This window comes from Nelumbo nucifera, chromosome 5 (genome assembly GCF_055504915.1).
Source record: "Nelumbo nucifera cultivar China Antique chromosome 5, China Antique-T2T, whole genome shotgun sequence".
NCBI lineage: Eukaryota > Viridiplantae > Streptophyta > Magnoliopsida > Proteales > Nelumbonaceae > Nelumbo > Nelumbo nucifera.
In genome coordinates, this window is record NC_142653.1 from 12,939,548 (window position 1) to 12,958,180 (window position 18,633).

At 37.3% G+C, this 18,633-nt stretch overlaps 2 protein-coding genes across 2 annotated transcripts; both read left to right on the forward strand.

Annotated features, from left to right (window-relative positions):
- Positions 1-4,871: 4,871 nt before the first annotated feature.
- Positions 4,872-7,255, forward strand: LOC104605392 (uncharacterized). Its single transcript, XM_010270134.3, has 3 exons — positions 4,872-5,554; positions 5,649-5,749; positions 6,244-7,255. The coding sequence occupies exons 1-3, from the start codon at positions 5,043-5,045 to the stop codon at positions 6,879-6,881; spliced, it is 1,251 nt and encodes a 416-aa protein (XP_010268436.1). The 5' UTR covers positions 4,872-5,042; the 3' UTR covers positions 6,882-7,255.
- A 7,713-nt stretch (positions 7,256-14,968) lies between these two features.
- LOC104609516 (uncharacterized protein At1g24485-like) lies at positions 14,969-18,529 on the forward strand. Its single transcript, XM_088886937.1, has 8 exons — positions 14,969-15,135; positions 15,260-15,779; positions 15,988-16,454; positions 16,555-16,687; positions 17,430-17,498; positions 17,597-17,668; positions 17,775-17,846; positions 17,949-18,529. The coding sequence occupies exons 1-8, from the start codon at positions 15,060-15,062 to the stop codon at positions 18,100-18,102; spliced, it is 1,563 nt and encodes a 520-aa protein (XP_088743063.1). The 5' UTR covers positions 14,969-15,059; the 3' UTR covers positions 18,103-18,529.
- Positions 18,530-18,633: the final 104 nt, after the last annotated feature.

An 18,633-nucleotide genomic window follows, 5' to 3' on the forward strand; every position in this document is an offset into this window, starting at 1 on the left:
GTTGCGTTTGATTTTGGCGGAAAAATCATCAATATAAATGTCAGTTCATGGAAAAGTCAGTCGATTGGTTTAAAATGAAAAAGTCAGCTGATTAGATGGTTTACAACTATTTAAACTTTACATTAGAAACAATCGCCTAAAGAAAACAGATTGGGTGTGAAGTTTTACATTGGTTTACTTTTAAATTGAAAACAAACATGTATAAATATGAACAAACAGTGAAGTTTTACATCGATTCACATTTATACCTAAAACAAACGCAGCCTAAACTTTTTATCGGAGCAAATTACCATCAAATGGATTTGATCAACATCAAATAGATATGCTGCTACACAAATATCTAATCGGTAATATATTTGAGATGACTTGTTGATTAGAGAGTGCATTGTTGTAATGTAATTTTCTAACAAGTCACACCATTGCATACGTGTGTATCCTTTTCTTGTCAACATTACCATAACAAACAACAAATTAACATTAAAATAAAAGCACAAGTTGGTACCTTGGGGAGGAAATTTGTGATGTTAACAACATAAACTGTTATATATATTTAGCTATTGTCAGATGAGACTTGTGCAATGCATTGACTGGTGTTGAAGGTGCCCCTGTGTGATTATACTGAGTTTTTTAGGCTTTGTTTGGAGTGGATGTAAAATTTATCGGTGTAAAAGTACATTTTACACTGAACCGTAAAATAGCGTTCATTGTTTTAGAAAATGTGAATTGAAAAAGTATAAAATTTTACATTGATAATTGATGTAAAATTGTATATGTGATAAGGTTTTATATTGATTTATAAAGTAAAGCTCTACACCAATCAAAAGCATGCAAAACTTAGTTAGAGTGGAATTTTACATTGATCATGATTGTACATTCCTTTCAAACATTGACAAAATCGAATCAGTATAAATATTTACACCGATAATGTTTTACATCAATTTCAAATGCAGCCTTAATAAAAAAATGAAAATTGAATCAATAATTGGGTGGTGAGCTTAAATACCCTCAAGTTTATTGTTTTCTTGTTTAAAAAAAATTCACAAAATTTAGAAGGGTTGAGAAAAGTCTATAGGAGTAGTGATGTAATTGAAAAAAAAAAAAACTGTACAAGGGATGAAATGAAATGTGGCTCAAATGTTTCCACCTGAAAAATTTACATTGAAAGCTTGCAGTTTGCAGAGAAAATATTAAGAAACATCAACATCTCATAGAAATAATGGTGAAAATTTTTGGCAGAACCTGATAACAAAACAAACAAAGAATGCCATTATCCCCATGGATCTTACAAATTTCTCACCAACATCTTAACCAAAATCGTCCAGTTGGCAGCACATCTTTTTGTTTCTAGTTTTATTGATGCCTATATGCTGCTGAAAGAACATAACGTACATATGCATTCTAAAGAACGGAGAAAGAGAGAGAGAACACTGAAGTGGTATATGGTTGGAAGAGTTGGAGGCTTGTGGCCTCGACGAGGACACACCCATTGTCATTCCCTAGCTAGATGTAGGTCACGGGAAGGAATTTCATCTCTGCTTATCCACCAAGAATAATCTGCCAATGTCCCAACATATATAAGAAATGTCCAGATATTCATCTCTTTCTCGAAGCTTGGGTCTCTGCATTTAGCATGCGGGTCCATGTTCAGTGATGATGAGAGAGAGAGAGTACTTAATTGGTTGAAAGAGGTGAAATTTTGGAATAACCAAAACCAACAAACCTTCTGTTTCATGCTTGCAAGGGTTAATACAATATGTACTCAATTAGTTCTTTGGTTGCAGTCTATGATGAGAGAAAGAGTACTTAATTGGTTGAAAGAGGTGAAAATTAGGAATAACCAAAACCAACAAACCTTCTGTTTCATGCTTGCAAGGGTTAATATAATATGTACTCAATTAGTTCTTTGGTTGCAGTCTATCTGCTTTATTAGTTGATTGAATGGTTGACCAACCCTACCCTTTTATCTATACTTTGGCTTTCAACTGCTCTAATGCAAGAGGGTAAAGACCAAGGTTGAAAGTATGATCGTATCGTATTGGTACTTAGAAACGGACGAAATTCTTTATTTTTAGTTTTTTATTCAAATTTTGATTTTTTAGAAAACTTTTAGTATGCTTTTTATTATTAAAAAATTGGGGGTCTAAAATGCCTATATCTTTTTTAAAAGATACGATACATACACCTCGTATTGGATATATTGTATCGATACTTTGAACTATAAAAGACTAAAGAGTATTGGGTACGGGTTCAGTGCCTTGTAGGGATTTATTTAGATGGATCCCATCATCCATACCCGAATCATTGATGGAGCATGGACGGAAAAGTGCAAAGGAGCCCATGCAATGAACCAACCTATAAACCAGGTCCAACCGATGATCTTGTATGCAACAAAGCAAAGACCAAAGGATGCAACTTGGGCTGGATTTGGTTGAGCAAGCTTTGAATGGGCCAAAGCCCAAACCCGAACACAACATAATTAAAATTCCTAAAATGGGGATTAGGTATAGGGATGGCAATTTTTCCCATTCCCTCGATCTCCATGGAGATCCGCCCCGAATGGGGTGGGGATGGGGATGATTTTCCCCTCGCGGAGACGGGGATGGAGAAATTTTCATCCCTGTTAGTGGGAACGAGGATAGCACTCTCCGCCCCACGGGACCCCAATCCCTGCCTGTGGGAGCCCCACTAATATATATATGTATATATGTATGTTTACATTATATTTGTATATATGTACACATACATCTATATATTAATATTTTAAAAATTATGGTTGAATATTTTCTAATGGGATTATAAATTTTAATTATTTTATTATTTTTATATAAAATAAAAAATAAAAACAAAATGATTAACATTATAAAAAATCACGGGAAATGGGGATCCCCATGGGAACGGGGATGGGGATTTTTGTGGGAATGGGAATGGGGACTCCCCCGTCCCCGCCCCCACCCCACCCCATTACCATTCCTAATTAGGGATAAGGGTGTCAATGAACCGGTTTTGGATTGGACTCCATCCAGTCCAAAATCAATTTGGATGGATTGAATGGACCAGCAAGACATATTGAATTGGACCAATCCAGTCCAAAATATTTATTAAATTGGATTGGGCCTGATCCGTCTATAACAAATTTACATCGAATTGAGTTGAATTAAGCCAATATCTAATCCGTTGATATAAGATAAGAATATGTGTCAGTGGACTGGACCAATTCAAATCAAAATGAATTTGAGACGGTCCAAACCTGAGTTTTAGACAAGAAAATGACAGATCATAAGCGATATGTAGTTGCATCAGTGGTCATGCCACGTGGTATAAATGCATGGGAAAGGGAAGGGAATACAACCCATTTGCAATCAGATTGGAAATTTCTTAAGCGGGACCTACCGGCCACTGATGGGTCCCTCTGCAACGTAGCTCTAACGAATCCGTGATTCAGTGCGACGAACTTGGACTATCGAGTTTTGATATGAGGCTATGAGTAGGGTGAAGATAGAAGCAGGGATAGAAATAGACTTAGGTAGGAATATGAAGAGAGAAAAACAGAGACACGTCTGCTTTTCCTCTCTCTTCCACCACGGGAATGGATATCGGATAGAAACGCGAAAAAGTGGGTAGAAGAAGAAAATGGAGGAATGGCAATAATCCACTCTGTGTTCTTCTATATCATGTCTCTTTGGCTCTTTCACTTTTTCTTTTCCTGCTCTTGGAATCTGGACCCATGACTACAGATCTTCCCCTCAAACACACCCCTAGGCCCAAGCCTCGCTTCAAGCTCAAGTTTGACCGACAAGATATTTGACATATAGACCAATTCTTTCACCAATTTTCCTCTTGAATCCTGAACCAATTTGTCGGTAAATGGCATAAATATGTAAAAATAGATATAAATAAAAATGGGCAATTTCAGTAGCGTATGGCCCTGGAGGAATCCTAAGCATAGTGGAAACAGATATGGTGGTTGTTATCTCTTTGCAGCTTTGTGTATGTCTGATCTGATTTGATGTTGCTGAACTTGTTGGACTATGGAGAGATTTGTCTAGTAAAGGTTTATAGGGCCCAATAGTCGAATATTAAGTCCATTAAATTAAAGGGGCTAGGAACCGTCAACTTATGGGGTTATGGGGGGGGGGGGGTCCTATGTTGCAGAGCAGAGTATCTTAGCCGGAACGGGAAATCAGCTTGGAACATCACTGCCAGGGTGTTCTTTTTCTTTTTCTTTTTCTTTTTCTTGTTCTTGTTCTACTGGAGAGACGGAATAAAGTTTTAATACAAATCTTTGGAAACCTCCAAACCAATGCCATGAATCCAGATTTCAGGTGTATAATAAAAATCATATGATTACGCTGATTTTTAAGGGAGGCCACAATTTTGTGGGACCCATTATGATGGGCCATTATAGAACATGTACACCATTTACGCGGGCCCCGGAGCCTAGACTCTAACTAGGGTTCTTAACCCCTTCTGTTTTTTACTTTTTTTTTAAGGAAAAGAAGAAATCTTCTTGCTGCAGAAGGGCAATTTGGTCACTTGATTGATTGTCCGAATGTCTCTTCCCAGATCACAATGTCACTCCAAGGGTGTTCTGGTAATTCAAGAAATTATCTCTTTTAGACTTTAATTAATTAAAGAAGGAAGAGAAAAAAAAAACCGAGTGTAAGAGTTGCACACATCTTATCTGTAGAAGCTTATGTGTGGCCGTCTGAAGTAGTGGGGCCATGCCAACCAAACAATGTGAATGTTCAATCAGGGCTCCTCTTTCTACAGTGTTGACTAATTCAACTCAAAGACCCAATGATCGAGCCGATCGTATTGGTCCCCAAAGAATGGCATGTGCATGCTATAAAGTATGAACTGTAAGACTGTTTATGAGACAGGCACAGTGGTTTCTGAAGGGAAAAATAAAAGGAAATAAAGAATCGAAGTATTGAAGACACAACCATCTCTCTTCCTCCCTTGGATCCTTCCCCCGATAAAAAAGCATTCTCAGGTCTCGAATCTCCCCCATTCTCTCTTTCTCTGAGAGAACCAGAGAGGTCATGAAAGATAGAGTTCGTTCTGCAACTTCTGTCTTCTATTTTCTTGCTCTGCTCTTCATGGCTGTCTCTACTTTCTTCCACACCACCTCGACAGAAAAGCAGCAGCATCCCAAATGCAAGCGGAAGCAGCAGAAGAAACTCTCATCCTGGGACCAAATTAAGAGCCTCCTCACATGTAAACAGATCGTCGGATCACGAGTACACGACCCATCCAGGAACGTAGGTGGGTACTTGAAATTGGGAGCTTCCTGTAGTTCTATCTGTAGCTTCAAAGACGTTGTTCATGGGAACACGAGGGTGGTGCACAGAGCTGACAACTCCCCGGAGAGTAGCAGCCTGGGCCAGGAAACTGCACTTCTTAGCCGGAAAGCAGTGACTGCATCGTCCAACCGATCATCGTCGGGTTCAATGAGATCGAGCGGTGGTGGAGCTTATTCATCTTCGTCCAGGGGAAAGCAATTGATAAAGCTTTCCGGGTGTTACGAGTGTCACATGATCGTCGATCCTGCTAGGTATTGTTGGAATTCTTTTTCCTTTGGTTGTATGGATTATTTACCAGGTAGAACAAATATACTGAAAATTTAACTTAAAATAAAAAAAAAAAAGGATTCCATCTTCGAGGTCTACTATCTGTGCTTGCCCCGACTGTGGAGAGGTCTTCCCGAAGATCGAAAGCTTGGAACTTCACCAGAGCATAAGACATGCTGGTAAGTGCATAATTTGCATCTTTTCTTCATCACCAGCTTCTCTCTCCGGGTTCTTATTTTGTGTAGATAAACATCTGAGCTCATGTTTAGAAGCCCATTTCCTGAGATCACTTCTTCTGAGTTTGAGATTAAACTAAAGATGAGATGACACCACAAGTCTCATATGCTTAAAATTAAGTTCTGTTGTTTTTCTACTGAAATTTCTGGGTTTCTTATAGAGAAACCATTGAGACAAAAATTGCAGATGGGTTATGGGTATTAAGTTTTTTATGAAGATTAATGACCCTAAATTCCTGATTTTTTCCCCTGAATCATAAGAATACTACATTTTCTCAAATTTAGTGCATCAGTTTACCAACTCCTCGTTGGCCTTGAATTGTTTAAATTTTAGAACTAACAAATCTCAGTCGATGAAGGGTACCAGTGTAATTCTACATTTCTACAGATCCGTCACTATTTATTAATTAGCAAAAAATCTCATAACGATGGTGCAGTAACGGAGCTGGGACCTGAAGACTCTGGCCGTAACATTGTAGAGATAATCTTCAAGTCGAGCTGGCTCAAGAAGGATAATCCAATCTGCAAGATCGAACGGATACTGAAGGTCCACAACACACAAAGGACAATCCAACGGTTCGAAGACTGCCGTGACGCAGTCAAGGCACGTGTGAGCAACAGCACGAAGAAAAATCCCAGGTGCGCAGCGGACGGCAACGAATTGCTCAGGTTCCACTGCACGACGCTAACGTGCGAGCTGGGAGCACGCGGGAGTACCAGCCTATGCGGCTGCATACCGGGCTGTGGTGTGTGCACAATAATCCGGCACGGGTTCCCGGGGAAGGTGCACGATAGCAAGGGGGTGCGCACTACCGCCAGTAGTGGGAAGGCGCACGACAGTTTGGGCAGTGTGGAGGGGAGGAGAGCGATGCTGGTGTGTCGGGTTATAGCAGGGAGGGTGAAGCGCATTGCGGATGATGCGCCGGCAGACGAAGAAAGCATGTCTACCGCCACGTACGAATGCGACTCTGTTGCTGGATACGCTGGTGTTTACACGAATCACGAGGAGCTTTTCATTTTCAATCCAAGGGCTATCCTTCCTTGTTTCGTGGTTATATACAAAGCCCTTAACTAATGTGAAAGAAAGTAGTAGAGGGTTTAGGGTTAGCTGAGCTGCGCTGACCTAACTCTTGTTTGTACATAATGGATTTTGTTATACGTTTTCACATCGTAACAAAATTCCATGACGACAGTATTGGGCTTCCGAGATTTGTCTTGGCCCATCTGCTCAGAACCCTTGGGCGTGTTAAGGAGTTGGTAGTAATAAAGAACCCGACCACTTCACTAATCTAAGTGATGATGTGGGTTTTGTGAAATATATAAGTCAGGAATCAGGATGGGCCGATTGGGCCATTGACAAACGAGCATTTGTTACGTTTTTTATTATGTCAGTTAATTCTGTAACATATATTAAAATTATCTAGTGCTGGAGGTGAAGGTTTAGGGCAAGTAGCATATAATTTGTCAAATTATTCTAAATTTGATTATGTGAAGCATGTGACAAGCTTGATAGTTAGGATTGCTACATCTACTTGCCAGTAGGTGGCTTGATTTTGGGCTGAGTCTAGATCGGGGCCACTTAGTCCCAGATTGGGTATCTTGGCTAAAAGCAGGTTTAGGAGGAGAGTTCATTTCTGCAGACTGGAGGCTCAAACGGTCAAACCAAAACCCTTGCAATTACGTATTTATTTATAGAGGGGTGGGACCTGGGGGTGGTGCAGGGTGTGCTGGGCTTGTTGGTTAACATTCTCAATCCAAGTCTTCCATTTGGGTATAGGTATAGGAACCAAAAATCAGGGTTTCAGATTTATGTATGGTGCCTCATTCACTGTGATCAAGAGGGAGCATGGCTATGGTGAGGCTTTCCAGAAAAACGATTTCGTGGGACAATCATTATTAATAGGCTTGAAAAGAAGGGCCCATGGCCACGGGGAAATGATGGACATCAATTTCATCATATATTATCTATCTCTCTTTCATCATATAATCCATGATACAATACAATGTGTGTCTTGTCTTGACTTGAGTGAAAGATACATCCCTATAAAGGGAAATGAAGTTTATATAATAATTGTCTACACACATGACCAAGTCTACATAATTGATTGCTTGGTTTTAGTGTTCAGACAGGCTTTGTACAACCTTTAAATCCTAATTTTATAGAGAGGGGAGGCTCAAAACTTGGGCTGATTGCTTGGTCATACTATCAGTATTATGCGGAGCAAGAAAAGAAAGTCACACACTTGCACTTGTATGAATATTATATATTTTGTCTAAATTTAAGCACCCGTTGCAACATGTACTAATTAGCTAGAGGGTTAAGCGGATCAGTTGGACAAAACTTGGGCTGGTCATCGTTGTAAAGCTTTTTGATGGGTTTTGCTCCCTACAAAAAGAGCTTCTAGGGAGAAGAGAGAGAGAGAAGATGCTTATCAATGAAAATTCCTTTTCCTTGCTAACTGAAGGTATTATGTACTATGAATGCACACAAATAGATAAAGCGGGTAGTGGGTGGTGGGTACCGTAGAGGTAAGGGAGGCTCACAAAATAGTTTTATCAGACATAGAAATGTAACTTGAAAGCAAATGAGACTACTGGTGGCATCTTGCAGTCGTTGAGGGCTAGCTCTGCCTCTGACTCTGACTGATCACGGGTTCGAGATCGACAGGAATGTTTTATATATAGGTCGATGCATGATTGGACCAATGGGCCATTGAGATTGACATTGCTTACTGCATGTCTGTCTGGCTTTGCCTCCTATCAACTGATCTATATTCCATCTCCACAACACGGACAAGTAATTAATTCTTCTACTAAAGGCTCAAACGGTAAATCAGAATTCAGAATGAAGGCGCAGGATAGAGGGGAAAAAAATGGGGAGAAAGTACGAATTCTAAAATTACAGCTCCCATAGTCTACCTGTACCTCGAGTGGGGTTAAGAATTCGGCTGATCAGTCATTCTCCCCGTACTTCACTGTCAATATTCAAAGCGCACATATGATGCAGTTCAATGTTAACTAATGATTATTTTGAATCATTTTGAACCGGTCCAATTCAATGTCTGGACCGTTTAATCTGATCAAATTCGCTTTGATTTATGTTGGTTTCAACCCAAATCTGATTTATTGACATCTATATTCTTATCTTATATTAATGAATCAGATATTAGCTTAATCCAATATAAATTTATTATGGATGTTTAATTCATTGGGCAAAGATTTGATACATGTGCAGCAACACATGACATCGATGGAGATGTAGGATTGGCCCCTGGAAGTTGAATCTGCTGACATGTAATGTAATGCGTGTTGCATCAGTAACTAAATGTAATCGGCAAAAAAATGCATTTGGCAGTTCTATTTCTCAAAAAAAACATTTTTGCAATGATTAGTTTTGAGAGTCAAGAAATGGGAGATTTCGTGAAACGTCAAATTTCCATTTCTTGAATCACTTGAGCAATTTGATGTCATATTAAAATTTGAAAAAACTGATTATTTTTTGAGATATTACACAATTATCATTATAAATATATTATAATATTAAGCAAAATCACTTTAAACGGATGAAATGAATCACTTATAAATCGAGGCCCAATTATGAAATGAAACGCCTTGTAAAACACTCTATTGCTGTATTGCTAAAAACCTACTCAATTTCTTTCTACACTTCCGTGCACAACTTGACAAGTGTCGATTGGGCGAATGAATTATTGTTAAACACCTACTCTATCCCCCATCCGTGCAAGGATTGGGCGAATGAATTATTGAGATCTAGGATTAGGTGGTAACTTCGTAACCAATCGGTTGAACCTACCTGAAACCGCCCATTTACTTTGTGCGGGTTGAAAACGAGTTCAATCACTCGTTGAGTCAACTTAAATGTGTCGAGTTGGGTTGAACTGTGGTTATCTATTAAGTTAAATGCTAATGATACAAGTATAAGTTGCTTAGTCATTTTTTCATTAATTTCAACGTTTCCTCATATAAATTTAAACAACCCATTAACTCATAATTAATGCATTAATTACTGAAAATAATTATTAATTGAAGCACAAGTTTGTACAAATATAGGTCAACCCATACCCGGCCTGAATTAGTTCAAACCTAAACTCAACCAAAAGGTTCAGTGGTCTGATCCAGTTTGGACCGGTTCAAACAACCAATCAATACCGTTCTGGTCTGGTTGGTTTCTGACCTCTAACAAATCTAATTGGATGGTTTAACTATGGTCCAATTCAGTCAATTTTGAGAGATTGCTGACAGGTTGTCGAAGCTCTCAAAATTAATTTTAGTCCCACCTTACTATAAACTCGTGGTAGTAGTGGTATCAAGTCGAATCCCATAGGAAGTCAGTAATTAATTTCTTAGCTAAATACACAATTTAAAGAGTGAGAACTTTGAATAATTAAAATTCTAAAATAACAAAAGAGCAAATAACAAATAATAAGGAATATTCAGTCTTACCAACTTTGATCCAAATGTTCGAATTGAGTCAATTGGTCATCAATCATAGGTAAAAATCAGCAGTCTTGCAATTCAAGCATTTAACCTTCGGATTTATTAGGATAGCCATAATAAACCTCATGTTTTCCTAACTTAGTTGACCAAACCCAGCATTCGATCAACACTTATCATTGGCCGACTGAGCATGATAGCGTTCCATATCAATTAATGATAGCAATAACCTCCGTGAAAACTGTTAACCAAAATAAAAATAATTGAGATAGCTGCAATTATTAAATCATGTTCTGTTGATTCCCTTTAGGTTAAAACATGCCAATACATTGGTCAAAGGTTGTCACGAACAATTAACCCAAAAAGCTATTAACCTAATTGCTACTTGTACCACTATTCGTGACAATTACGGATCACCGAATTATGGATAGCAGTAGGAAGATCAATATTAATTAATTTATCAGACTAATCAACATTAACTTTCATCAAAACATGCACAAGAATCAACGAATACTTGAATTAAAAGCAAGAAATTAAATTAAACACATAGCCTCACAATGACACAATTGGACCAACAATCCCCCTTGAATCAGAAAAGAAAAGCTCAGTCGCTCATAGTTGTCGTCTCCTTCTTGCTTTGCTTCCAATATGGATGGACTGCTTGCTTTCTTGATTGCTTGATTCCTTGATTGATTGATTTATGCTTAAAGCTGGTCCCCCCCCCCTCCCTTTATATAACTTTAAGAGGAGGGGCTCTCTCCAACTCCTCTTAGGAGATTATCCTCAAAAATAGAAAGTCCTAATCAGTTTTGATCTAATCCTATCCTATCTCTTATCTAGTAATCTCAATCCTCCTATCCTTCTAGAATTACATTTGAAATATAAATATGATGGGACTCTTTATTCTTGAATTCGAGTTGGGCTTTTTCAATAAATTGGCTGCTACAAGGCTCTTCTGCGAATTGGGTTTCAGTTGTGGGCTGGGTTTTTCTATAAATTTTCTCTAATTTTGGGCCCGATTTTGACCTCAATACAAACTGAATCTGTCAAAACCCAGAACATAAAAATTGTGGAGTTCTCCCATATCTTTCCGGTGCATCTTGAATCATCTCAATCGGAGTCCGAATGTGAGAATTATGTCCAGATTACTGAACAGTGCCGAAATTGTGCAAAATCGTTCGATTAACCTTGTTTTCCTCCTGTCACCTTCTTGCTTACCCTGAATCGAAATACAAGAGTAATGAGTCTAATTAAATGCTAATTTATTGTAAAAGAATAAATATTTAAGGATAAAAATATGATACTTTTTATTCCCATCAACTACAGCGAATTCAACCATAGGTTAAATTTCCATCGTCATTTCATTTAAACTTAGATTCGTTAACTATATATATATATCCATTACCTTTCATTTCTCACTAATACAAATAATTAATTTCACTTAAATTTTTCATGTAAAAAAATATGTGCATGTAAGGTGATTTAAACATGAAACACGTACGTAACCCAAACCCAACCTCCGACCCCTATACACGGGTAAGCCAAAATTATTTAGTCCAAACCTCTTATGCCTTTCCACTACACTACATTTATTTTCTATTTTCTACTTAGTGCCTCATAACACTTGTATTCTCATTTGCAAGGGCATTTAGACATGTATAAGGGGATGCCCGTCACAAAACGAATGAAAATGGTGGAAAAAGGTATTGGACATCTGGATCCCAAAATGGCTGTTGGAGTACAAAATTTTTAAAAATGTTCGCTTGGCCAAAGGCTCTCTACAACTTATGTATGATATATGTTAGCATCAACATATATTATTTTAGGATTAATTTAATACAAATAGATTTAAAAGACAACCTAAAACCTTGTACATTTTAGTATTTTATTATTCGTTCCTTATTTTTTTTTAATTGAAGCAATGTAAGTGGATGAGCTAAATGATTAAACTCTCATCATAGAGTGGGAACATTTCCAGTAATTATTGTTCGGGTGATGGTTGAATTGGCCAGGGATGTTAGGTGGCTATTTTCGTAGTTGCTCCCCTTTTAGGCTATGTCAGCGCCACGCCTAATGGAAGAGCACAATTAAGAAAGAGTATTTCACACGAACAAGGAAATAAACACTTTTGGAATGACACTCTTTGAATACCTCTTTGTGTTATTTCTCTGGCTCGGACCAACGCTATTTTAGCCTGTTCGTCCCGGACACATCTTTCAATACCTTATTGACTTAAGCGTTAGAGTACCTACTTGGGGAACAATTCTTAGGGCATCTAGTCTTTCTCCTTGTTGCACATTTCAATGTGTGGCTTCATCCTTCCACCTCGGCTTCATTCAATTGGTAGGACTATTTGATTGTGTCCTCGATTTGAAATACCTCAAATTAAACAACATCAATTATCATGGGAGATGAATTTAATACAAAGCTGGAGTGGAGTGTGGGGTGCTCATGATAATTCGTTCCAAAAATTACAGAATAGGGTAGAAGCGAGAATGGAGAGGGCAATCAAAAGTTAGGATATAGAGAGGAAAATAAAATGTATTAATGAATTGCAAAACAAGAAAGTTCACGTCTTATTTCTCAGCTTATTCGGAGGCCTATCATCATCTTAATTTTAAAACTAATCAACCTTTTCAAAGCAGACAATATCCTTAAAAGGGTTGTGCTTATCAAACATCACACTTAGTTGTATGATACTTCAATTATTGAACTTTGCATTGGATGGCTCAACTCCGATATATGTTTATATTGCTAGTGTTCCTATCAATACAAATTGCATATTTTGATTAACACAAAATATGAAGATAAATTATAAAATAGATTTTTAATAAAGAAAAATATAAGAGAACAACTCTCTTTGGTTCTGTTCAATGATGTGAACAACCTTTGATTAATGATCAAATTCTGTGAAAAAAATGGTTGTTACATTTTTTTTCGTGCTTCTCAAAATGTTGATACATATTTCTTTAATTTGATGCTTTTGAAGAGTTGATATAGATTTCATCATTTCAAGCTTCACACTTGATGGATTGTTAAAGATGCTTCTATAAAAAGGATCTTCTTGTAGTGGCTTGACCTTCTGGGCTTTGTTCCTTCTTTCTTCTCTTTTGATCTTGATATGAGTGAATAAAATCTTCAATATATGTGATTGTAAAAATAAGGAGCTCCCTCTCCATAGGCAAGGCTATTTTTAATTTAAGATTAAGTTTGCCACCATAACCCACTTTGCTAATCAATCCCATATAAGTTGGGTGTTGGGTAAGGATAAATTCCCATACATGCTCCTTATGTAGAAATTAGTGGTCTTACCAATGAAACCACTCTATTATAATAGACATGAACCTAATTGGACTTAATACATTAGAATTCTTGAGCCATGAGTCATATTTATGTAACTTAGGAAGGATATCATGTAAAATAAACATGGCTATGATTCAATTTAAGAATAAAATTATTTTGTCTTATTAAGTCCAATCCATTGGACAAGTGTTTGATACATCTACGACACATTTTTGTATGTTTTACCTTTTAAAATTGATTACAAGGCCTACTAAATGTAAGTATAAGAAACATGGATTCACATTGGGTGATTTGGATACTGAAATGGGGTAAGTGTAGCAAAGAGAAGAACCGTGGCATATGGAGGTAAGGCTTGGTATGGCTTTATGTCAAACCAAATTGACAAATTTGACTGAAGCGACTTCAACCTTAATTCAACCAAATTCAATTAATTGAACCTAGTTGTTGACCCCTAGGTCGTAAATGAGCAATGTAGCTCAATGGTTTAGTTCAAACTTGTGTGGGGATGTTAGTGCTTTGGATTAAGTGGTAAATCCCTGTAACCTCATCCTGTGAGAAGTAGATAAATGATCTACTAATTGAGATAGCTGCTTAATAATATAATAAACTCAAGGATTAAAGTATTGGTATTGAGTATTGTATCGGATACTTCAACATTTTTAAATGCATTAATACAGATAACAGATATAAAAATGCTTGGATATACTAGGAAAATATATACAAATCACATAAATATGTTAATGACACTAAATCGAAAACTGCATCAACTATGAATGATATATAAATACATGAGAAATGGCACTTTAATAATTTATATGAAGAGAAACATTACAATAATTATAATGATTTACCGGGGCTCTAGAAGATGTACATAGAATACATAAGTTATCAAATTTTTTATAATTATAATTATCAAATTTTATTAATTTTTTGGAAATTTTATATAAATTATTTACTTATTTGTAAGGGAGCACCTGTCAATATATACTGACGTAATGAAAGTGGAGGAAAAACATCTTAGGTTACATTAGACACGCAAGGGATATCCGTGGGCTATAATATTATGATTAGAAAAAGTATTTCCAACAGAATCAAGACAACGACATGAAAACAAGTGGAGTTTTCTTCTTCTTTCTTTTATTTGAGGATGACAATATATAGAGTTCTAATGAAGTATAGCTGCAAGTATTGGCTTGGTCAATGTCTTTCTCTGCAGCCTTTCTAATTAATGACATGGTTATCCACATTTCTGTGTGCACTTGGAGCAGATTGCGGTTTCTGGAGCCTGGATTAACCTCAAGGTTGCAGAACGGTGTCAATTAACTCATGCCCAAAGCAACTAAATAAATACAGCAAATGAAAATGGCAAAGCCCATTAGCCCACTCTGTGATGCTATTTATTGCCATGCAATAGCTCTCCAACAAAAAAAATAAAAAATAAAAATCGAATCATTGTTCATCTCCATCTCTCGTCTCCATTGGCAGCTTAGATATCATGACAAATCTTTTTGTTCGTGTTTTGGTAATAGCAGGGGCTCTCTTAGTGGGTCTATCCGTATCAGCTGTCGCCGGTGAGTTATGAACCTTCATATAAAACCCATCTTCTACTTAATAATTTTCGTTTTTTTTTTTTTTTGTTTTAATGTTTCATGAACCTTCTGATATTTACTTGTTCATGTTATTCAACTTCGATAGTGTTCGTCAGCATCGACTGCGGCTCCTCTGAATCTTTTGTTGACGAGAACAACATCAGGTGGGTTGGAGATGATACGTACATTAAAACCGGCGAAAGTCTTACCGTCGAAAACCCGGATTCGGTGAGTATGCGTGAGTACAGAACTCTAAGGGTTTTCACGGGCAAGAAGAATTGTTACTCCATAGACGTGCCGAAGGGGGAGCGTGTCCTTATTCGTGCAAAATTTCACTACGGAAATTATGACGGAAGGTCGTCTCCACCAATTTTTGATCTTCAGTTCGACGGCAACAAATGGGATACCGTGGAAATTGAGGCTGATGAACGGGTTTACTACGAAAGAATGTACGTGACAAAGCTTGATCAAGTGAGCATCTGTGTCGCCATGACAAAACCTGGTCAATTACCCTTTATTTCTGCCATTGAAGTAAGGAGCTTGGACTTCGGCATGTATGGATACCTCGATCCAAACGACTCCTATTATTCAGATTGGACAAACTATGGGGATTCTACTCATATAAGGTAGGTATAATATCAATTCACTGATACAACCGTCCGGTCGATCGGTCCCTTCTACAGGTTATATATGTAATTAGGGAATAAAAACCTATCCAGCGAAACCAAAATTCATGTTGTTCTTTGAAGTTGGAAACAATGGATGCTAACAAATTAAGTTCTTAGTAGCTAACTATCGATTCTGATGCTGGCAATGTTCTGGTGGGATTGGCAGGTTTCCAGATGATCCATTTGATCGATATTGGGAAGGAGTAGGAGAAAGCTTATTACCAATTTCGGTTGGGAGTGAAACACGAATCCTGGACACAGGCCTGCTAGAAAAGCCTCCCCAGTCTGTGTTACGAACGGCAGCGGCTCCCCGAAAGTCGTCTCAGATAGTACTATTAAACTATACCTATTCAACCGAGCTCTACATCAATACATACTTCACTGAATTGCCTCAGCTCAACTCTTCTCAGAAGCGATCGTTTACCGTCTACATGAACAATGAGTCAATCTCGAATCCCATAATCCCACCTTATCAATCTGCTCTCAAGATTCCCTTCAACATTAGCTTTAATTCATCTAATACAGTGCTCTCTTTGGTCCCCACCCGCGATTCCACTCTTCCACCAATAATCAATGCAATGGAGATCTTCAAAAAAGATGCTGAATTAAATGACGGAACCTATTACACAGACGGTGGCTTTCCCTCTCTCTCTCTCTCTCTCTGATCTTCACTTACTGATGAGATGCTAATGAACCAAATATAACTGCTTTTTTTCTTGTTTGGTGATTGCAGTAAAGGCGCTAGCATTGTTACAGAGTGCCTGTTATAAGCTCCAAGAATGGAGTGGTGACCCCTGTCTTCCTGAATCGTATAATTGGGATTGGGTGGAATGCAGCGACGACAAGACGCCTCGCATAGTAGCACTGTAAATATTCATTCTACAGACGTCAACGTCGATTTTATTATGAAAAAGTTTAAGAAACACTTGAGTTCATTGGCGATGTATATCTCACCGTGTATCTGGAGCATCTCTCGTAATTGCATAGGACATGTTCCCAATAGACGGTTGAGATATGATGTAGGGCGCGCTTGATTGTGCGCGATGCAAATTATCTCTTTATCTTTGAGCTTATTATGCATGACACGTTAATCCATATCTCACACTAACACGTGTCATGGACATAAAGCCCTTACTGTGGGTAGCGTTTTGGGAACGGAATGCGTGTAATATCAGTGTAAGGCTTCCTATGTGAGGAGCAGATCCTGTTTTAACATTTTGGTTTAGGTGATATGGATGAATCTGACTGTAAGCGGTTTATAAAGGGGTTACTAATAGATTATGGGGAGTTGTCATTCAAAATTCTGCATTGGATTGCAGAATACTTAACCCTTTTTTTTATCTTAGAGGTGGACTGAAGTATCAAAACCCCTTTATTTTTCCTTTAAATCATCTTTGCCATGTCATCTTTCAAAAATGGAAACATTGATTTTGAGTGGCCTCTATCAGTTGCAAAAATAAATCCATAAAAATATTGTGTATTCCGTTAATTTTCACCAGAGCGTGTGATCAATAACAGCTCAATCCAAATTAATGGTCGGTTTGATTTGGTCTGTTTGGTTATATGGTATCTTCACCTCTGAATAATGCCCAGCATAAAATTTTATAGGTATCTTGGAAACCTTGGACTTCAAGGCTCTCTTCCAGATTTTAGTGCCCTGGATGCTCTTCAAGTAATGTAAGTCAAAACAACATTAATAACTGCATTTATGTTTAGAAAAACTTAGAAATTTTTCTTTAATCTAAATTATATTGTTTCCCTTCAATCTTTTGCAGAGACTTGAGCAATAACAATTTAAGTGGAGAAATTCCAGATTTTTTCAGAAAATTTTCACATCTGAAACAGTTGTAAGTCTTTATATATAAACTCCAATTTTACATCGCAAAATCAAAATTCAAGAGAGTTTCATTTCCTAATTAATCCATTATTTTGAGACCAATTCTTTTGTCAAAGGAACTTGACAAATAACAAATTCAGTGGACAAATACCTTCCTGGCTTGGAGAAAATGACACAATAAAAATTTAGTAAGTCATGAATTGCCATCTCTTTCATTCAACATCATCATCATCATCAATAATTTTGTTATATATTGTTATTATTGACTTTCATATATGTCTATGTTATAGTGCTTCTGGTAATCCAGGTTTGTGTGGATTGGAGATACCATGTTCAAGTCCACAGGGCAACAATGTTACAGACAGTGTACAGGAAATGAAGAGTGGAGAAATGCTTATAATAATCCTTGGAATTATAATTCCAATCTTCTTTGTTTATGATTGAATCAGGTCATCAGCTATTCTAACTTGCCAATTTTTTTTTTTTTTCTGGAGAAACTTAAATGAAAATATTGAAAACTATATCCTCTTCCCCTCCTTCAGCAGATCTAACAGATGAAAGGATTTGTAATTAATCACTTTTTGTTGTTTGTACTTCTGCTTAATTAGAATTTGCTGAATGTTTCATGCAAATTAAGCTTATACCCGAAACCCGAGTAAGAGTAATGTCAATGCAGTTATACCCGAAACCCGAGTAAGAGTAATGAATCCGAATATCTTCCTCACATGCACCCACCTTACATCACTTGCACCCTATATAGAAACATCTTCCTATGAATGACAATATATAAGTATGGTAGGTGTTACCGTACACGGCAACAATGTGCTGCGAATTAGGTTTGAGTACGAAACCCAAACTCAAGAATAACAAAGCCTCTATCTCCAAATTATATGCATCTTTTTGGGGTGTGTTCTTAAATGTGAATTGGTTTTCTAATTGAGAGTTATGTTCTTTGTTGTATATATATGTTTTTTT